The sequence below is a fragment of the Anopheles funestus genome, chromosome 3RL (genome assembly GCF_943734845.2).
Source record: "Anopheles funestus chromosome 3RL, idAnoFuneDA-416_04, whole genome shotgun sequence".
In the NCBI taxonomy this organism is placed as follows: Eukaryota; Metazoa; Arthropoda; class Insecta; order Diptera; family Culicidae; genus Anopheles; species Anopheles funestus.
Genome location: NC_064599.1, coordinates 10,847,647 through 10,869,518, shown reverse-complemented (window position 1 = coordinate 10,869,518; position 21,872 = coordinate 10,847,647). Strand labels below are relative to the sequence as shown.

At 46.0% G+C, this 21,872-nt stretch overlaps 2 protein-coding genes and 2 non-coding genes across 4 annotated transcripts; 2 read left to right on the top strand and 2 right to left on the bottom strand.

The window, feature by feature from the left end:
* The first annotated feature begins 471 nt into the window (after positions 1–471).
* Trnastop-uca (transfer RNA opal suppressor (anticodon UCA)) lies at positions 472–558 on the top strand. The gene has a single exon. It is a non-coding gene; the product is annotated as a tRNA-Sec (tRNA).
* Positions 559–635: 77 nt separating this feature from the next.
* On the bottom strand, positions 636–5,171 carry LOC125771286 (translocation protein SEC63 homolog). The gene is made up of 7 exons (XM_049441779.1): positions 4,755–5,171; positions 2,960–3,898; positions 2,464–2,881; positions 2,088–2,376; positions 1,880–2,010; positions 1,723–1,807; positions 636–1,648 (listed from the first exon to the last, which is right to left on the bottom strand). The coding sequence occupies exons 1-7, from the start codon at positions 4,876–4,878 to the stop codon at positions 1,286–1,288; spliced, it is 2,349 nt and encodes a 782-aa protein (XP_049297736.1). The 5' UTR covers positions 4,879–5,171; the 3' UTR covers positions 636–1,285.
* Positions 5,172–10,048: 4,877 nt separating this feature from the next.
* On the bottom strand, positions 10,049–10,121 carry Trnav-uac (transfer RNA valine (anticodon UAC)). The gene has a single exon. It is a non-coding gene; the product is annotated as a tRNA-Val (tRNA).
* A 1,698-nt stretch (positions 10,122–11,819) lies between these two features.
* LOC125771295 (uncharacterized) lies at positions 11,820–21,738 on the top strand. The gene is made up of 2 exons (XM_049441798.1): positions 11,820–12,058; positions 15,442–21,738. Exons 1-2 carry the CDS (start codon positions 12,056–12,058, stop codon positions 17,275–17,277), a joined length of 1,839 nt encoding a protein of 612 aa, XP_049297755.1. The 5' UTR covers positions 11,820–12,055; the 3' UTR covers positions 17,278–21,738.
* Positions 21,739–21,872: the final 134 nt, after the last annotated feature.

Sequence of the window (21,872 nt, the reverse complement as noted above, 5' to 3'; positions counted from 1 at the left end):
TGTGCCGCAAAATGGCGGATGGTTAGCGTCGCTTTGGTTTGGTATAATTTCAATTCTAGCCCATTTATTTGTTGTGAATTTCGTTTATTATATCTTGTGCTATCACCAAGTGTTAATGCTAAAGAGTTGGGTTTGCAGATCCAAAGGTTATATTCATATCTTGCTTCCGATAAAAGTGAAATAAAGAATATCGTGCAGCAGATCGCTATGCTTCCACTGAATGCCATTTTACAAGTGGCCATTTTGTAAAGCGGCAGTAAAGCAGTACACAAGCACAGCATGTGCATGCTACGGATATGCGGTAAGTCCGTAAACTTTCATAAACTTTTTATTTATTTTGTATTGCAAAGTTGAACTGAATATTTAAACATATCAACGGAACCTTATAACAGTCACACAAGTTTTATGCATCACTAGAAGCATAATGTTTATGCTTGTGGTACATATACACGCTTCTGGCGCCGGGCGAATGCCCAGTCGAACTTCGGTGGTCCGGAGTGCAGACTTCAAATCTGTAGTCGATTAGCGTCGAAGTGGTTCGATTCCACCTACTGGGCGTGTGGAGAAAAAAGACTCTTTGATGACATTTTTATAATAATATTTTCTAGAAACAAAAACACAACAAACGCCGGGCAAACGTTTCCTGCACAGTTTTGTGTATATTTTCTTCTCTTTTATACTACCCAAAGGGTGCCACAATTTCACCATACCATTATTCCACAGGAACACAAATATAAACAATCTTTTCCATTTCATTGTTCAATATATTTTAATCCTCTCACTCTCTCGTCCAATTCCTCATTTAATGCTTCTCCACACCGTTCCTTTTGCACGGGTGTGTGAGGTTTTAGTCGTTCTACTTCAATCAGTCCACCTCCTATTATAGGTTTCCCAGCAGCTGTAATAGCAAACAGTTTCTGGTGAAAGTTTAATGAGTTTTTTGTTTTGTGTAAAGCAAGGTCATATGAACAGGGATCGCCTCTTTAAACAAACAACGGGTAGAAGTAGAAAAGGGGGGATAGTTGATTCGGAGAGGCACCTAACTAATGTCGCGCGTCTAAACGGATTGATGAATGTCAAGCTAGACCCGGTTTCTTTCGTGGAACGGGGAAAGTTACTGCTGTCTCTGTATGTTTTGTGTACTGTGTGTTCCTGTGTTCGTCTCGGTGTCCCTGCCACCAGTACCAGGACGAAGAAAACGGAATCTACCATTCCACCACATTTACGCCCAACTGAATGGGGATGGGAACCGGGGGGCAAATGGGCAAAAAACACGGCTGGCCGGTTAGTCCGTTCGCCTTCGCGATTCCTCATCCTCGCCGTCCGACGAGTCGGTGGTGAATTCGCTATCGTTCGCCTGCATCTCGTTGTGGTCCGATTCGGACTCGCTGATGTCCCACTGCGGATGTTCGGTCGGGATGGCAGCCGGATCCTTCACGTCCAGCTTCAGATCGATCTGCTGATCCATGCCGATGTACGAATCGGATCGTAGGCACACGGTAAACACGTACATGCCGGCCCACTTCGGTGCGGTAAACTTGAGCTGCACCTCCTCGCGATGAATCAGGTTCGTCACGTGGTACGGCACGGTTAGCAGCGTGTGCGACTTTCGGTCACAAATGTACGTCCACCAGTATTCATGCTTTTCCTGCAAATGGAGTAAGCGTACATGATTTATAAGCACACGCCTTCGAAAGAAGTTTAAGGGAAGTCACATTTTACCTCAGGAAACATTGGACAGTGAACCGGGTGGGATACTTTCGATCGTCCTTCAAGTTTTTCGCGTTTGTTAATCTTTTGCTGAAACCTGTAATGTAAGGAGATAATACAAGGGTAAGTTCTCTAGACCACGGTACGTCCACAGAATCCAATTTCTTACTTTTCCCACTCGTCATCATCATCGGCTGCTGCCTCGCTGGCATCATTGTCACTCTCCGCACCACTGTCACCTTCCGCGACGGAATCATCGTCCTCATCACCTCTTGGCGCTTTCCTTTCACTCTTGCCAGACTAAAAAAAGGAAAGAGTACGATCGAGTTAGTCCAAGCTGGTCATCGATCGCTTGTTGGAAGTTGGTCGGAACCTACCTTTATCTTCTCACCCGTTGCTGTTGACGATTGGCTCGCTGTCTGAGCTGCGGCAGCCGCCGCCGCAGCAGCAGCAGCAGCAGTAGCGGCCGCAGCAGCCGCCGCTGCAGCTGCCAGCTTTCGGTTGTGCGGTTTCGCACCGGCCTTAGCCTTGTTCTTGTGTCCCTTGGAGGATTTTTGCTGCCAGCCGGACGGCTTTTTCGCCTTCACTTCCTGTTTCTGATCGTCGGTCGCTTCCAATTCACCGTCGGCATCACCATCACCCGTGTCTCCGTTTTCGTTGCTTTCCCTACAAACGCCACCGGAGAAATAAATGGGACAATTCGATTAAAAACCGATGCAATTTAGCAAAAGGAAGCGCGACGTTAGTACTTACGTGATGCCTTGCTTTTCCTTGGCAGTTGTGTCACCGAACAGTTCCGACATGCTGCGTCGCATCAGCTCAACCGTCACCGTGACGATCGCACCGGCCGTTACCACGTTGGAATTTTCATCGTCCACCACCTCACACTTCATGTTGAAATCGATCAAGGGCAGTTGGCCGAGCACCTTTACCGCGTTGCTGTACTGTTCGTCGGTTAAGCTGCGAAGGGCCGCACGACGCTGTTCCGGCTTCAGTTGGGCCAACTGTTGCAGATTGCGTGTGTTGAATTTACGGGCCAGATGGGCCCGCAGTTCCTTCGTCATGTGCGGCAGCTGCATCAGCGGGTGTTCCGATTCGCGTAACCCCTGTATTACCATCGGTGACAGCTTCATGCAATTCTCGATCGTTTCAATCGACGGAAGTCGCTGAACTGGAAATTATAGGAAATTAAATAATTAAATCCAACACTTCCCAAACGAAGCAAGATTTGCTTTCCTGCTAAACTTACTCTTTCTCGCGTAAGCCAACATTATCAAATGACTAACGCAGCTCACCATCTCCTGGATCAGGTAGGGACACTTGCGCACGATCAGCTGACGATCGACCTCCAGCGTGTTCTGGTTCAGTGGGATCCGGGACAGATGTGCATGAAGAATGGCGCGTGCCTTCAACGAGTAGCTACGGGCAAAGGGCAACTCTTTGCATTTCTCATTCAGATAGGGCAACTCGCGGATCAGCGCCGGAACCTCCGTGTTATCCGAAGGTCGCTCAATCACCTGATTGTTGTGTCGCTTTTCAAACTCAAAACTCGCCGCCAATATCATGATTACTCGCTTTACCGCCATGTGCGGAGTTTTGTGGAAAAAGTACCAATACATGTTGGTCGTATCGAGCAGCACCTTATCGCCACTGTAGCGGATCGAACGATACCACCACGTGCCGACAACGATCGGTAGCGCAACCATAAACACCAGCGCATACAATCCCAGCACCCAGACGGAGTTTTCCTTCTCAACGATCCACGACGGGAGCGCAATGCCAAAGGAAGTCGCACCGGGACCATCGGGATTGCCATACTTTTCCCAGTTCTTGCGTGCCTCATCGTCCGTAAGGGCCTGGTAAGCTTTCGTCAGCTTCATGAACGCTTTCTCGTCACCGGTTTCTTTGTCCGGATGCAGTATAACCGACAGCGTGCGGTACGCTTTCTTGATGTCCTTCTGGGACGTTCCGAGCGGTACGCCCAGGATCTCGTACGGATCAAAGTTGGACATTTCGTAGTCGAACTGGGACACCTTGTAGGTAAGGAATGCTAGCAGCAACCAACCGGCCACTATCGATAGCTTCACCAGCAGCTCCTTGGGGCCCTTGTACGGGTCGGAATGTTCCATGGTGATTCGTTTCTGCACGCATCCTTGACAGTAACAATGTTCTTCCTTTGTTGTGGGATCTACATGAAGGGAAAGAGAAGTAAACGATGTTAGTGTTTAAGTTGTTATTTACCGTTGAGACGAATGTCTGGATATTGGAAATGATAAGAAATAAGTGAGTGGAGTGGAAAGACAGGTGGTTTGATTACAAGAACAACGCGGCAGCTAGCGGAACTGAATGAGGCGATGCAATTTACTTTAAGTTGAAGTTTGTCGCAACGCCAACCAGCGTGACATTAAACATTACAAGCAATTGTGTTTGCTAACGTGAAGCACACTGAACACGCCGGGGAACCCACGTAAGCGTGGTAAACTTTAAACCTTGTACGCAATGTTCTACCCATTGCAGAGTTCCCAAAGGAGGTTTTGAAGCAATATTAAATGAATTACAGGTTTCATTCAACTATACAACTTGCTTCTCCGAAGGATTCGGTGTTGTTTACACAAATGTTTTGATTCAAGGCATGCTTTGATGGATTCAATTCGGTTTTCCGCCGATGGAAAGCATGGAAAGGTTTTCCCTTTTTGTCGTAATTTTGCCATTAGAAAGCTGCTACACCGATTCCATCCAACATTCTTGTCCATCTTCCACCTCGCCAGACACACGTCGTGCGGGAGACGCTGGGTGAAAGCGAACGAGAAGGTTCGCTCAAGCGGAAAGGAAGAAAAGAAAACAAGTCAAGTAACTGTACTTCGCCGTTGGCCCGGTTTTTTGACAGCTCACCAAAAACCCGACGACGTGTAGGCCCGCCGCTGCCAACACGCACGCACGCACAATGCCGTACGCACAATCAACAGATTGAAACGAGCGAGAAAGATATCCGGCCACGGTGACCGGGAAAAGGAGTTCTACTCCAATCAGACTATGATGCTTACCTTCCTTTTTCTTGCGTGGCCAAAAGTAGAACGTGGTCGGTACGAGAATCAGTGCCAGAAACGACAATATGAAGTAGAAGAAAGTTCCTCCACTCTCGTCGTACTGAAATTTCTGCCCGCCCATCGCTGGGCCGTTTGTGGTTCTGTTGGGTTTTTGTGGCCCCCGAGACTAGTTTCTACCACCGCACGGGAACAGCTCTAAAGGCACGGCGCACCCTCGTTGTCTTTCGGAGTTGTTTGTGATTCACTTCTTTCACAGCCTGCTGGAAATATTCCATTGAACGCAGCTAAAGGAAGTGATCTTATTTGTGTTCCAGGTGTATGCGCACGCCAAAGAAGAAAACTTTACCACAATCACAAAAAATACCAACACCACGTACATGCAATGTCGTCAATGAATGCAGCGCCGCAGGTGAGCCAAAAACGGGTGACATTTCCTGCCGCCATCTTGAATGATATGCTTGTGGCAAAATGTTGGTATTGCAAGAAATAATGATGAAATAATTTTAAAAAACGCGATCTATATTTGTATTTGGTCTTCTATTAAATATACAGCAACAAGAAATGCATTATCTTTGATAGAAATTACGAAAAATTAAGTTAAAAGCGTTTTTATAGCAACTCGCTAGATGTCAAATCACAAATTTATGGCAGAACCTGGTTCATTTCTCCTGCTGTCAAATCGGAAAATCGTTGTTTTTCATTTTATAAATTTAAATAAAAAAATTAATTTCCTCTTTCGGTTTTAATAGACCGTTTTTAGTTGAGGAATAAATCGCTAGAAACAAAAATTAAAATCAATTGAATCGTCTATTTCAGTTTTCCAGCCCATGAGATTTGTTTTGTAATGTACGGTGAACAAAACAAGCTAGCAAACTGTTTGGCGTTTAAATTTAAAAAAGATTTTTTATCGCGTCCCTTTTAATAATTGGGATTTATTATTAAATTTAGTCACATTTTGCCAAAGCGTTTGGAAATTATATTTTGAACATATCTTTTTGAGGAGCTCACTGTATTCATTATCTTCGAAATGCGCCACGTGTTCTTCTTGTTGTATCACGTGTTCTGATGTCTGATAAGAGTAAATGAAAACACTTGCTTAGAAACAACTCTCTTGTTTTTCTATCTTTATGTATCATAATAATTTGATAAGTTATTCGGATATATGAATCGTGCTTATCGCGCTCTTGGAGTCTTGGATGAGTCGTGGTCAGTTTCCGACATTTTAGTAGGGAATCCTGCAAAAATAGTAATCATTTGTTTTTGAAAAAAAAAAAACTTCAAAAGAAGTAAAACATCGGAAACGATAGCCAACAACAAACGGATTAAAAGCAAAAGTGTCCATACTAGGTGTGGCTTTGTTCCAACCGATCACCGTCGAAGATCAATGTTCAACAAATAAAACTCAACTCATACTGGATGGGCACAGCTTGCCAAGGGTCAATGCTAATTTATTGGTTGGCTTTGTTCATCTGGTAAATAGTACTTTAAACACCGATCGCGACGGATCGGTCCGCAAAACAAACATTTCGTACGTATCAATTTCGTCTGTACACCAACTACACACTCTGTGAACTTGAATTACGTAAAATAATTGAAGCGTTTTGGTGTACATTTTGTCAAGTAATGATAGATCTACACGGGGAGAGCCTAATATTTCGCGGCGATATCTCGTACCATGAGCGGTTTCTGGTGTCTTTCTTGGGTTCCCACCTGCAAGTCAATGGGGCAGGATTCTTTGGTGCTATTTCCGACACAGCATTAGCCAATCCGGGCATCGGTTCCAATATGTTACATTTTAAAAATATAGCTCATTAGCATGTGTGCCTGTTGCTGGTGGCCGGGCCGGTTTCAGTGCGCAATTTTCGCCTCACTTTCGGTGAATCCTTCTTCTTTTTCCACGACACTGGGACCAAATCTGATGATATAATCTCATCTTCCATACCGTGCCAATCCATTGTCCAAACGTTGCGGGGGGACGTTTTTGGGCGTACCGTAACGGTGATCGTGCTTTCCGTCCCGTGTGGGATGATTACTATTCATCTTATGCTAAAAAAGTTATGCTGCTCTCTCTACACGGGCAAAACGCACCGAGGGTAAAATGCGAAAACTGCAACGGAACGCGGTCCACGGTTACGTGTGTCCGTCAATGGACTTCCCGATCGTGAGCCTGTCGTGGCATCGCCACTAACCCTCTCTCTCTGTCTCGAATGCGTTTTAGATAGAGACCCGGGATGTTAGTTACACTGGAAAATGCGTCCATGCGTCGTTTTGGTGTGAGATGGCCTTTTCAGTATGATGTGACAGTCGTTGGTTCTCCTAAACTGGCCAACATGTGTGCCATTTTCGAGGCACAGAGAATGGAGGATCGCTTACAAAAGGTATCGATATCGGGCGAAGGGCTTTATCAAGTATGGTGCATCCTCATCGTGACGGTGTGTGCGCATCTTCAAAGTAACATCGTTCGAGCATAAGGTCATCACTGGGTATCGAGTGATCTGGGAAGAGCGCCTCCAAGCGTAACTAGGACTAGGGTCTCGCACATTGACAGCATGCGCCCTCGTAGATCAGTGTGTAATAATTGCTTTGTTTGCCTCTTGTAAGGGCTCCGGTATGCGGTGTGCCTCGGAAAAACGGGGACGACCTTAAGGTCCCGAGTCGTCTGAAGCACACTGGAGTCAAGTTTAATGAGATTATTATGCTTCAATGCGTCAGAAGCATCGTTTCCAAGTGCTAGAATTATGCACTTGACGAGTGTACCCAATTCGCGGAGTAAGAGTAAGACCATCAAACAGATCCTGAACAAAATGGTTAAATTCTCACGCAAGCAATTCTTCAACTTATTGCCATTTAATTACTCCACTCACTGGAAGTACCTATCGAAGAGCTGTGTAATGAGCGTCAACACCGATGCGGATCAATATGGTTCATTGAGAAACATCATCCAGGTAAATCTAGCGAGTGAAAGGTATTGCTGGAGTAGTCCCGAATTCCTCAACGCGTGTCGGCAATCTATTCCACTGCTAAGGATCCACCGATAAGCGCCATTATTTCGCTTCCAGATAGCAAAAAGGCGAAGACCTACATTTGTATATGCATCATTCGAGATCTTACTTATGTATGCGACACCCCCCCCAGACCACCCATACGATCACGTTACGCGATGCAGGGATTTTGGGAAGTGACAGACAACGAGGCAAGGTCCGGCAAGCCTGGTGCGCATCTGCCACGGAAAGATAAGTCAAACAGCACATTTCCATAAAAGATATTTGATGTTTCTGTTTTCAGGTTACAAGTGGAGCGAACCAAACACGATCGCGTCTTGTCGATTCCGTGTGAGGTGTGAGTTTGCCCTTGAAGGAAGCTTTTTAGGACGATAAAACTCTCTATATCTTGGGTTTGAAATAAGCCCTTTTTGGATCCGGTACGTTACCTTGTCCTGCTGGATCAACTTTCCACTTTCCGACTTTTGTGCAGAGCGGTCAGGGTTAAAGGGTACGTTTTTGTGGGAGTTCTCTATGCATCCTACACACAGCATTTTTACCAACCAAGTGAAGGGCAATGTTTTCCCTTTTTGGTTGCTCTATTCTTCTTGGAGATAGGCTCCACTTGAGAGGTGTTGATTGACTCATTACCGGGAGCAGAGCAATAAAGTGGATGTCGTTTAAGACGTCATCGTGTGAAATCCAGCGTAATGTAGATGAGCTCAGCAAGGTGCAGATGTCAGGGTGGTTGTGTAGGTGTACGAACCAATTACACCGTTTAGCAAAGGGAGAAGGAATTGGGAGAAGATCCGATGGTGGAATGATTTATAGGCGATGCGTTGATTAGATTCGAATGTTGATTGAATGATGAACGAACGGCGTTTTAAAGGAATGTGTCATCAAATGTGTTAATTTAATCGTTTGTTTTCATTGGATTAAAATACCAAACCTTAACACTTTGCACCGCACAGGATGTCGAACCTTTATAATGGCTGGATAATTTATAGCGGACGAGCGTGGTAATAATTATGGGAGCCGGTTGTCACGATCGTCCATTCCATGATCCTCGTTCCAATTACCGTGAACAATTCAATCGATCGAGCATTCGCATGTCCACACGGTGTGAAAAATATGATTTGTATGTCACTCCTAAGTGGATGAAACAAAAGCGAACGGGGAACGCATTAAAATACATTGATCGTATCCGCCGCTTCACTGGCCACAAAACTGGGCAAACAAGCGATCGTGTAACGCATAAAGCGCGGTTCCTTGTATCAGTCCGGCAGGGACCTCACGGTAACTAACCCCGACCGCCAAAGGCCATCAGACTCCTTGTTTTAATGGGCACCGTAAATCATCGGTTCGGAGACGTTAAAGGATTCCGATGATACAACGGCGGTGGCTGGCGACCTCCAGAGTGTTGGAAAGTGTGGCGGGGCGGTGTCTTACAGGAACGGAACCACGCGGATGGTCGGGTCTATGTGTGATATTGTCACCATTGCATAATCTGCCTACATGGCATGGTGGATGCATACAAGAACTTAAAACCAAGCGACACAAATCGAGCCGCCGATCGATCACAAAACGTGTGTGACCGTTATGACCGCTGAAATGTGATGCACGCCAGGACGTTCCGACTCGGACCGGGAAATGAGGTTGAAGCAATATTTGCATGCGTACGAAGCATTAAAGTGTGTTGCCAAAAATACTACAAAAACAAAAAGAAACGACTGACAGTTGTAAGGAAAACCATAGTTTTTTGTTATTGAAAAAAGCGGAGTTTTGTGTTTCGTGTCCGGAAAGCATAAAGGTTATGCGATAGGGATGAAACGATTGGATACGAGGGTTAAAAACTCAGTTCGAAAGAGGAAGCTTATCCAAATTCCTCTATACACACCGATTGATCCGTTGGTATTTGGCATATTTATTTGTAAACGACATCGAAGTATAACTCTCAGTACTTGGATGTGTTTATTTGATTTCTTAGCCACACATTAAATTAATTCTCTTACGGTTCCGGCCCCATTATTCTTGGCTGTCATGAACCCAAATGCGTCATGGATGACATTTAAACGGAAAGAGGATGCTGATGCTATTATGAAGACTAATATTTATACTTGTTGGGTGTAGTTTTGTTTTTAAAATCGTTATTTACAGCCGTGGAGAAGCTATCTAAATCCGGAAGAGTCGGTTATTCTACTAGCGATCAAATAAAAATGAATTAAAATTTATTGTAGTACATCAAACATACTCATAGAGACGATAATTAAATAGTTGGATAAAAAGTTGTTAGATAAAAAAGATTCTTGTTGGTTCCATCCAGGATCGAACTGGAGACCTTCTGCGTGTAAAGCAGACGTGATAACCGCTACACTATGGAACCAGGTTGAGGAAGGCCGCTTCTTGGCGCAATCGGATAACCTAACCTACCTCAAAGTCATTGTTTAACTTGTATTCTTTGTTGCTTTTGCGCCTATATTCGTTTTGTGCGTGTGTTTTGCCAATCTTGTTGAAGATTTAACAAGCGCAAACAGATTAAAAGCAAGTGGTAATTTAGTCACCACACTGGTCACTGGACTGGATCGGTTGCGAAAAAAAAGCAATAACTCGGAATGTCTGCTAATAACAATCAACCATATGCACCTTGCTGGAACCCTACTCCCCGGGTCCCGTATCTTCCGCATCCCAAACCCCGCAGAGATGTATCATAAAATCTGCTTCTGATGCGTGCTGATGAATGGAATGTTCCTCCGAGAGACAACACAGTAAAGTCTCGAAGCACGATTAGCTTTCCACCTCATAAAACGATCCTCTGTCACAGCTTCTTGCTGCCATGGTACGGCGTGAAGAATAGAGAAATAGCACCGTGCTTTTGGGGTTTCGCTTTTGCCAGTTATCATTTGCGGTTTGCCATCTTCCTGGTTACGCTCCTGGTGGAATGCGGCGCAATGTTTGTTTTATGGGGGGATGCTTCGTTGAAGAGGGCGTGTGTTAGTAGGACAAGACCGTATATGCATGTCGCCGTAGCGCCACCGTCAAATGTTAAGGTTTGACATTTTGTTGGCCGTCTGCAACTCAATACGCTCGGACCGAATCGGTAGTGAAAACTTTTCGGTTAGTTCAGGAGTGGCCATCAAGCACGAACTGATTGTGAAAATTGAGACAAAGGTGGAACGATAATTGCCCTAAGACAGTGGGCTTTTTAACGCACCTAACCACGCTTAGTTACGGGGTCCCGGTCCAATTGATACGGGAACTTCCCGTCAACGAATCAATTGTCTTTAAGATATTGAAGATTTAGACATTAATTGATGTTCGGACATGTTAGTAATTTTCGTCACTTTTGGAGATCTCTCGCTTGGAAATGCATTTCTTCCCTTCTCCTGAATCCTCCGAAAATAACAAACATCTCCAGAGTAATGCTGCGTGCAAATATACTAATTCCAGCAATTCTCTTTCGGTGCCTTGCTCCCTCCTATCAGCTCGCACTAGCAGTGTTACAGCGTCATCAGCATGATCTTAGGTGCTCCCTCCAGTTTTTGTTGGCCCCCCGGAGCTTTGACGGTCGGTCGTTTCGCTCGGGTTCGGGCTGTGCAGAAGAATAAGCTGCTAGCGATACGCGTGCGCTCCCCTCCGCGGGATGTTTTCCTCCCGTGTCGTACGCGGAGGTTTGAGGGCGTCTCGCGAGGCATCTCATTTTCGGCAGGAGAATGCGCCAGTACAATTTCCCTTGCCCCGGGGAGGGGGTGCGGTGAAGAGTGGTACGCGTTGCAGTGAGCGGAGTAGAGCTTCGGACGGCTTTTTTTTGGGGTAGTAGCGTGGGGTGGTCTACACTCAAAGCTCATATAAAGCTAGTCGATTGATGAGTCCTGCGCTTCATTCGTGCTACTCGCGCCGTGCGAACGTCTGATCATCTTCGGTTCCTTCGGCGAACGATCCTGTCACGGCAGCAGGTTAGCGATCGTTTTGCTACACTCTGTTGGGTTAAGCTGCGTTGAGCGTATTTTTATAATTGATTTTCTATTCTTTTTCCATCTCCCCGCGTACAGAGTCGACAGAGTTGAAGGGCTGTGCTGTGGTGTGATCGATTGTGGTATTTTGTTACGGTTTTTGTGAAGTGATTAGCGTAAAGCATTGTGGGATCATCAGTGAGCCAGGATTTTTGGTGTGAAAGTGTTCTGGAACATATTGGAGTTAGTTGAATATTGGAGTTCTTGGAAGATTTTGGACTTGGTGATATACTAGAATTAGAATAGACACTGCACCTACCGCCTCATTTTTGTTCTAAGAGTCTACAGAAATCAACGTGCTAAAAATATGGTGAGTGTTCTTTCTGGAATGTTTAGAGATGAGTTCGTTTGTCGGAAATTGCAAGAAGGTTGACTGTGCGTCGCATTGTGATCCTCTCAAGGAACTAACATTTCTTCATGGCGATACGGGTAGAAAGTAAAAGATCAGCAAACAGTTTGCACAGATGCCCCTTATTTCCTGTGCCCAGTACTCCACAGTGCCCGATCATCCCCCGGCACAACATTTGGGTAGTTGCCGGCGAGAAAGTGCAGAAGAAGCACACTGGAACAAAAGTCAATGGCGATCGTTTGCACATTCGGCGATTCGCTCGTTATGCAATGTCTCCGGAGTTCCTTCGCGAAGGCGCTTCTGCGGGATGTTGGACTAGGAAGAAACGGTTCCGAGACCTTTTGAAATCGACGATTGTTCTGCTCGATTCGATCGATCATCGAGCATGATCTTCCGTGTGTAATCGATACCCTCCGCGTACCCGAGCATGAGTGATGTGGTGGCGGTCGTTGGCCCTCGTGCACTGTGTCTTAGTTGGCGGGCTGATATTTATGGCACTATCGATGTGCTGTGTTTTTCATCCCTTTCTTGTACAAGCTCAGTACATTTAACGCCTTTAACCGAACCGTTTGGTAATGATGATTATGTGAATGGTGATGAGAGTCTGACCCGTTTCTGGAGGCATGGAACAAGCGCATCCATCCATCTTGGGTTCACATCTTGGGACGCTTCTTAGACGGGGCTTAGATGCATGGCCCCACACTCGCTGTCTGCGCCCGGTGCCAGACAGTGAAAGGGAAAATTGTGACGCCCTAGTTGGCGGCGGCCAATCGGGAGAAGGTGAAGCTAATGTGCGTGAATGACCGTTTTTGTTTCGGGTTTTTGGTATGATGGAGTTTGTCTTTTCTTTTTTTTTTGTGAGTAGCCGGGAAACGAATTTTCCCATTAGAAGATCGCAAGCGAAAGGCTTTGGCTTTTGCCCAACACCGGTCACCGATCTCGTTACCTCGTCCTCTCCGCCTGGAGTGATCCGACACACCGATTTCTTCTTGTTTTTGACGGAGTGCGTTATTTTATGGTTCCATTCTTCTGCCATCCACAGTTTCGGATACTTGCTTGTGGGTGGTTAGGAAATGCAATCGAAACCGTGCGCACGAACGCAAGTCTGGCTACAATTTGTATCATTGTTCTGTCGATTAGGCGGGCGTGATGATAGTTGTAGGTCGACCGGCAATAAGAAAGTTACATAAATCAAACCTTTGATATTCGCATGACGATATCCCCGCATCGGGGTAGGGGAGCTGGAGTAAAGTTTTTTGGGGGTAGCCCTCTAATTGGATGCATTTTATTTGGACTCCAGATGGTGTCTTTGTGGGAGTATAGAAAAGCCACCCGAGTAGTGAGATCTGATCGAAAATGTGAAGAAATATAAACCAAAAATGTTGCGATATTAATAAAGATATTAATCGATCATGCTCATGCTCGTGGCGCAATGTCTAGTAACCTTGATAATGTGTAATCATGGTCGGATTTCAATATTAGGCCAAAGTTCGTCCGTTCATTAACGAAAGATAATGAACAGAGCATCTCAATTCTCGAGAGGGAATGCTACCGTTTGCCCAAGAAAACCGAGGTAATTAAATCATGTTCACCATTAACATTGCGCTACATTTTTTTTTGTTGTGGCTATTGCTGTTCTTGTGTGCCACGGTAATGACATTATTAGTTTGAGCGATCACTGCTGCATCACGATCGCCGTTAGACAAGGCTAAACCATACAACCGAGCAGTAACATCTGGACCATCGTTTGGACAGCATCACCATCGTAAAGAAGAAGAGGAAAAAAAATGGGAAAACCCACCACAACTCTTCGCCGCGATGACACTCTGTTCCGTTGCGTGTTTTAATTTATTTTGCGCGAGGAAATCGACGCCAAAATTGACCGACTTTACAAAAATCCCTCCCGAGCAAATGACAACAAAATGGCAATCCAAATTAGTGATGCGATCGGGCACGATCACACTATACGGAAAGGTCAAGCTGGTATCTCACAACGCTAAACTGTTACGGGATGCGATCGATGTGACCCCCCCGAGGCCCAGGGAGAGGCGTTGATCGAACAGTTTCGCATCGTTTGTCGGGAAGTTGGTTCGAAATGTACCTGACGGATAATTTACAGCGATTGTCGTACTTTAGGCGTGATCGAGATTGATCAGCTAAATCCGGACGTGCATTAAACGCATCCTCCAATGGAACGTTAAAGCAGCTCGATCGTTTAACAAGCGGCTATTCAAATATCCGGTAGAGCTCTGGCTACCATATTATGTTGTTGTTATGGCCAATCTCCCACATTACACAATACCACCGGGGGGAAAGGAAGATCGCACAGTGTTGGCGATCAGCTCGTTCAGGTGCAAAAAAAAGCAAAAACAGTGGTAACCGTTTTAGAAACCTACTTTTCATGTTCATCATGTGGTTTTACTTTCGCGGATGAGCTTTTGGCTGATGGCACAATCCCTCCCTCATTCATTGACTGATGCTAATTCACATATCGGTCAATCGGACACTCACTAGTGAGTCAGTGAGTCAGTCAGTCAACTAGTCCCGATGGTTATATGTTGTCGACGTCATTGACGAAGACTTCACGTAGGTGAACAAGCCTTCTGGTACTTGTCGTCTATAATTGGAGGTGGGATAGACATTTCGCCGTCGTCCCTGCCATAAGTGCTGGCTGCCTATCACGACGGTTAAGATTCGGAACCCGGTGGCGTCAGATAGCATTGGATTAATTTAATTCGATTTACTACCTGCGCTGTCTGCTGTCACCTCGTATCACGAGATCTCGATCTTCAAGGTGCGGGAAAGGGATGGGAGCTTTGTGTAGCGAGTTCACGAAAGTTCGCCCAGAAGATGCCACCGCTCGTTGTTGGTAACGAACGGGAACGGAGTGTACGAGCTTGAGATGACAACAAGGCTGGCAAAAACGCTTTCCACAGGTGTCAGTGCCGAACGTTTTGTGCCGGTTTGTTTGTGTTTTGCATAATGCCCCGAAACACGTACTGCCACGAGTTCGGGATTGGATGAGAGATTGAAGATGAGTTGTTAATTGTGGTGAAAGGCATCGGCATGTAAAAAATAAAACAACGTTGGATTTGGTTTATTGGAGACGATGCAATCCGCTGGCCACCGACGGACCGGGGGCTCATCGATCGCCCAAGTGGGTGAACGTGGTGAGCGCGGTTGCACTCTTGCACAATGCGACGTACAGTACGATTCGAGTGATAAATCTAACCCGATGTCACAAGCCAAACTGAGCCGGTTGCGGTAAAGCGAGTTTTACGAACTCGTTGATAGTTTCTTTCGGTTCATCCTCTTTACAACCATGGCTCTATTCTATTTTCTAGATGTGGAAGCTTCTCATACTCACCGCCTGTCTGGTGACCAGTGGCCTTGCCCGGCCGGACGTATCGCATCTGTTGAAAAAGACTGGTGACAAGCAGAAGCGTCAAAACTTCATCGGCACCACAGTGTCCGTCACTGGGAACGGTGCAGTGGCGACCAAAATTACGTCGAATGATGCAGCAAATGTTGAAGCCTTGATACCGCAGATCAGTCTGCTCCCGTTGCAAGACAACCAACCGTCACCGTTCCGCCGGTTGGAAGAGCGCACCGGTTACGACTACCAAAGGCCAGACTTCCCACTCGATGTTCATCCGGACTCGAATCTAGTCAGCCCGGTGTCTACGCAGGCACCGGAGTACCTGCCACCAGAAGATGGCGAAGAGTCGACGAACGTCGATAAAGTCGTACCGCCGAGTATTCCTTCGACCAAAAGCACTACCACAACGACACCAGTTCCAACCACTACCACTACCAGGACTACCACGACTACCTCCACCACTACTACTACTACAACTCCCGCACCATACACCAGTGGGATTTCCACTACTCAGCAAGAATTCGACAACAACGATGGCTACGGCTACAAGAAGCCCGAGGTAATGCTTCCGTCAAACATCAACGAAGTGATCGGTGAAGCAAGTGACATTAATCAGCTCGCCACAACCACGGTTTCGACGACAACGACAACCGCAAAGAATTCGCTTGAATATCTTCCTCCGAAACCGCTCCCAGAGCTGGTAGTGCCGAAGCAACCGAGTACTCCCTCCACGACACAGCAACCTCAAACCGAACCTTCTACCTTCCCGTCCAGTGTCAGTACCACAACGTTCCAAATCCCGGCAGAAACGAAACCCCCGTACCCAAAACTGCCGGAAGCGTCAGTATATCCTGATGCATCGGCCACAGTCTCCAGCGTTGTGACGCAACAAGCGTCAACGGAGATGCCTTCCACCTCAGCTCCGGAGTACCTTCCACCGGATAGTGACACGAATGGTTTCCAGATCATCGTACGCAGTGGGGTTGATGCAGATGATAGCGATACGACCACGGGAAGTACACCGGGTACTAGCAGTAGTAGTAGTACGACCCAAGTCTTCCAATCTCCCGAATCCACGACGACAGTGATTACCGCTCTTCCAGAAGCGGACAGTCTGGTCCAACAAGAACAAGGTGAACAGACGACGGAAGGACAACAAATGACCACAACGACGTCTAACGCACCTAGTGGTGTAACGCTTTTAGCAGGCGAAACAGTGACTCCGTTCGATGATGCTTCATCAGTAATTGCGCTTATTAATCAGATGCAGGAAACGAGTCAGGTTGCGGGTCAGGCCGATTTTGTGCCGGAGCTACGTATTAACGAGGAACCCTCCACAACGATCGGTACGAGTGAGGCAACTACCACCCAGTCGTCGTCTACTGTCACAACCACCGTAACGACATCGCTAGCAACAACGGATTCACCTACGGCGGAGCAAACGGAACGTAGCGAACCGGAACCAGAACAACCTGAGGTGAGATTCGGTACAGAGGAACCTACTACCGGGCCTTCGCTTCTTGATCTGCTCACACCAACGACAACTGTTGTGGTGGTTACGCAGAACGATACGATCACCACGTACCGCCCGTCGACTTCCGCTGAAACGACGACGACGACGACGGTCGCAGAATCCAGCGCCGATGGGACGGAGATCCAGTCCAGGATAGCTGATCCGAACGATGGCTACAACTACGAGACACCGGAAAATGGACTTACCGTTCCATCATCGATGGTTCCATCGCATACACTCGAAGCGGATGGCTACCATTATAAGGTTCCGTCCGTGCCGTTCCCGTAGAACAGGGGAAAGGTGTGCCGCAGTATGGATGAGGTAAACGGGCAGATGAGTAGAAATAGCAGTATAGTATTAGTAGCGAAAGAGAACCCGATCTTGAGACATATTCCTACGCCATAATGACAATTGTTAACGCGAATGGTTTAAAAAAAAATATGCAGACGTTTTCTTTTCAAACTTTTTTTTTTGTTTATCCCGCGTCCATTTTCCTCTCGATTAGCGTGGCTATTTATTGCAATAGTGTGTATTAATAAAATCAAATCCCAGTCTTAATGAATATGTATTTCTCACAGACATTTTTCGCTGCAAACCCGTCCTTTCGAAAATGTTTCAATTCCCTTTCTTTAATTTGCAGCATAACTGCAAGTTGCCAAATTTTTGGCCTTTTTTTTTGGTAGCAAAAGTGCGCGTAGAAATAATGCGTTAAGTTCTGCGCTTGCAGCGCAGTTTTTGCGGCATGATCGATGTGATTGACCGTGGCGGGGTTTACTCTACCGAAGGAGTTGAAGTGTTTTGCTGCCCTGAATGTAAATATTGATTTTACTCACAGCTTTTTTTTTTCATTTTCTGTTCATTTGAGGCTTCCCTCGTAAAGAGAGCGTCCATTGTCCACCAAACGGTCGCGGTGTGCGAGATTTGCATTTTGCCTGTCATTTGCAAACGTTCGTCTTTTACGACTCCGTGTAATGATTTATCATACGTACGTTGTATCGTTGATGCGCAAAACGACCCATTTTCCCCAGTATCGGCAGCAAAGCCGAGAGTGACCGCAACTGAGCGGTTCAGATTCTCAATTTTTCTTTTTAAGACACATTTACATGCAATATCTTAATAAGCCGTAAAACGGTTACTTCAGTGCTATCTTAGGAGGGACCTTCGCTAAGCGTAGCGTAGCATAAACATTGGGGGCGGTGGGGTCTTATCAAAACACACTTCAAACATTCCTTACCACCGGAGGGTTAAACGAGCTCTCCATTCATTGGTGGATTTTTTTTGTACCCTTTTTTTGGTTGCAGTAAGTCGCGCAATACTTTGATCGTACCGCGAACGGCATAAACTGTTGGCAATTGTTGTGCATTGTTGGTGAGCCCCAACGAGCATCGGGCCCAATTAAGTCAAAACGCCATTTGCCATGTTGGGCGGAGGCAATATTATTTTCCATAACGAACGAATTCAAAGCACCACTGGCGATGGCCGCAGCATCGAACAAGTACCATCGAGCCGCAAACCGCAGACAACACACGCTTCTCGCTTCTTGCCATCGTCGCCATCCCACCCCCGGGCGGATGATCGTGGTTCACGAAAAACCACGAAAAACGATTCATTTTTCCATTTCTATTTTGCTGTTGGTGTTCGAGTTCGGGTTCCAAATGTTCCAGACAAACGTTGCAAAGCGCATTCCACAACTGCTGCTGCTGCTGCCGTTACTACTCTCCCATGTCTCCCACGGCGCAAGATGCAACCCGTCAGGCCCGCCGATGAGAGATTGAGGAAAAATGACCGATTTCCTCACCCGATTACTACCCATTCACGAAAAGGGAAATGAAATGTTTTGGGCTTAGGCTTAGAGTTTGCCAGACAAGTAAGATGTGGCGTGTGGTCGTGTGCCTCAGCAGAGCCTGCGCCCGCACGATCGTTATTTCCTAATTGCATTTAACCGAAATTTTAGTGCCCTGAGCTGAGTTGCCGATTATCCGCAAATGGAAGTGAAGTTCGGGAGGAACCGAAGAAGTTAGCAACATGGGCGTTTGTAGCGTTTAGCGCAACTGAAATGAAGGGTGGGATTAGATTAGAAGAAGGCCGTACGGATCAGTATTGTGGCTCATTACTACAAACACGCACCAACCTGTACCCCTACTACTTTGAACAGATAAAAAGCTTCTGCAGAAGTTGGAGTTCGTGTTGGCTAATCACACCACAGAGGCCCAATTTAATTTATCTTAATCACCAAACCAATCCAATCGCTGTGCTTTTTTTGACCGGTTCCAAAAGCACGCAAACTCTATCGCTTTTCCACAACCTCCGAGGGCTCATTGTTTGCTTCACACATCTGTGCATGCAAACTGGCGAGCTGACAGTAAAAACTCAACTGTTGAAAACCCACCGAACGATCGTCTGCAAGGAATCATCTTCTCCGTGGTACCGCACTAGTTGTGTGGTTTACTCACTTTCAATTACGTTTGCTGCTGCTGCTGCTGCTATTCCTGAAGATCCTGTCCTCAATGGACGACGTCTAACCAAAGCACCGATCCACTACTTTATCGTTTTGGTGGTCACAAGGTTTACACGGGCATTATGGTTTAAGTCCCATAAGGAGCAAACATCGCAAGACCTGGAGCGCCTTAACCGAACGATGCTTTACGTAACCGGGTATGCCCGGGTACCTAGCACAGCTGAGACAGCTTTGAACCCTTCATAAATCGTTTACACCGCACTTTTGCTCGCCAAAAATTGAATCATTTTCACAGCTCCAAAGTACTTGGTGTGAGGCTCTCACCATCCCTGAAGATGATCTCGAGAAGCATGCTCGCTGGTTGGGTGATGTGCGATAGTCATTGATTATCATGCATCGTTTAGCAGGAGAAGGAGGAGGACATCTCGGTTTTATGCACCAGCAGTGTGGACATAATGCAGCACACGTATCACTCGGCAGTGTGTTTATTGATGAAGTTGTTTCGTCCCCGGGTGTCTCTTTACATGATCTTTAACCTACGATCCCTGAGCTGGAACCGACAGCAGCAAAGAACCCGATCGATGATGATAAACGAGTTGTCAAACAGGTAGTAATTTGTGTCAGTATCACAAACAAACAGACCGTATGATTATACAATTAAGTCCACCTGACGTACGACGATGTTACAGGTGAAGAGTGAAGCATACGAATGTAGATCGCCCACAAAACCGTACCCGCTCCAGTATCAAGTGGCGCCATCTGTAGTATCATTTCTTTAGTTTTTACATTTTCATCTTTCGCACCTACGTGTATGAGTGTGTTATTCCGCATTGTAATTGATATGTATGTAGCCTAAGCGTGATTATTTAAATGTCAATAAACGAAAATTGTACGAATAAAGCTAGACGAAGTGTGTTGTTTCTTTTTCCTGAGGATCGCTGTACGCTATGGGGAGAAAACGGCATCCAAAAAGTTGGTTGTTTACATGATCGTGCACAAATTTCCCGTATTGCATCACCACAACCACTATTTGCTGCCGTTGGCCGCGCCGTTACACGCTGAGGTGTTAAAGATTTTATTCCTTTCACAAGATACAATACCTCGAATCGTTGGCTAGAGCGAGACATTATGGTAAATGCACTTTCCCAAAGCAGGAAGTTGGCGCAGGAGGTTTTTCCTCGTGGGGACCAAACCATGTATATGTCCCCGAGGCTTGTTAATGACGGTGAAGATGGCGATCTTGATCGGTGTGCTACTGGTGGCGCTTTTTTTGTTGTTGCTTCGATTACCACTGACGTTAAATATGGAAAATACCTCACGTTTGAGTCGTTTTTTGTTGGAAAGGGAAAGTCGTGTACTAGCTAGCGAGACCTAACAATAGGACGCCTGTTTAAGACCAATTATGATCGTGAATGTGAAAGAGATTTGTATCGGGAATTATCTACCGCTGGATAACGATTTTGGGGTCATTTGTTGTGACGACATTCGGACGTGTTCCAAAGCAGCCTTTTGAGTTTAATATACATACGAAGCAAGAACAATATCTGGAAGGCTCTTACGCGGTACTGAAACAAACCGATTATCTGCGGATCGGGTTGAATGGAGCTGCATAGCGTGTGGAGAGTAGATGGACGATTTTCTTTGCACTGTGCAAGTAGGTCAGTCAGTTAACTCAGCATGGTTCACTCTTGTTAGGTCCGAACTACATTATGCACATGGAATCGATGCAAAATTTGGCGATTGATTGATTAGGAGCATCCTCTTCGTGCATAATTGGGCGAGCTGTTTAAAAACTTTGATGCTCGCTGTTCACTGCTTAACAGCTGCAAGAGCTCAGATGAGGTTCCTTTCAGGTTTCCCACCAGGTGGCTTAAGACACCCGGCCAGCAATGATGTACGCAATGTACATGGATGAGGCAATCACAATGGTAGATGATGAATTGGAATGCGTTGTTTCCAGACGTCGGTGAAGTGGATGGCTATGATGGCGCTGGGTAGGACCAAATTAGCTGAAGGCCACACGATTGAGGGCGTTTGTGGAAGCCAGCCCGGGGTTAAAGGTTCACGTAATGAGCGACGTGCTAGTGCGATTCCTGTCATCAGTTGCCGAAGAAAACCTAAACGTGGGCGATTGATTGGTGCCGTAATTGTAATGTTGTGCAAAAGTCGATCTTTCGGTCTTTTCATATGCTGTGGGATAGGTCCAAAGTTTTTTTTTTGAAGTTAATAATTATAAAGTTTTTGTTTTGTCAGGGTCGGTCGTGCGTTAGGAAAATCAATAAATAGTTCCATTCTTTGTTCACCGTATACAAAATACCTTGAGTGCAATCTTATCGTTTACCAACGCATCTTATCGAGACAGAACCTAATCTTGCGTCGGTAAATTATCATTACATTAAGGGAAGATGCAGCATTCAACGCATCG

Coding starts and splice junctions, on each gene's coding strand:
- LOC125771286 (XM_049441779.1), bottom strand. CDS start 4,878: ATGGGCGGGCAGAAATTTCAGTACGACGAGAGTGGAGGAACTTTCTTC. Junction 2,377..2,463: donor AAGGAAAAGCAAGGCATCAC/GTAAGTACTAAC, acceptor TGGCGTTTGTAG/GGAAAGCAACGAAAACGGAG. Junction 1,649..1,722: donor ACTGTCCAATGTTTCCTGAG/GTAAAATGTGAC, acceptor CTCCATTTGCAG/GAAAAGCATGAATACTGGTG.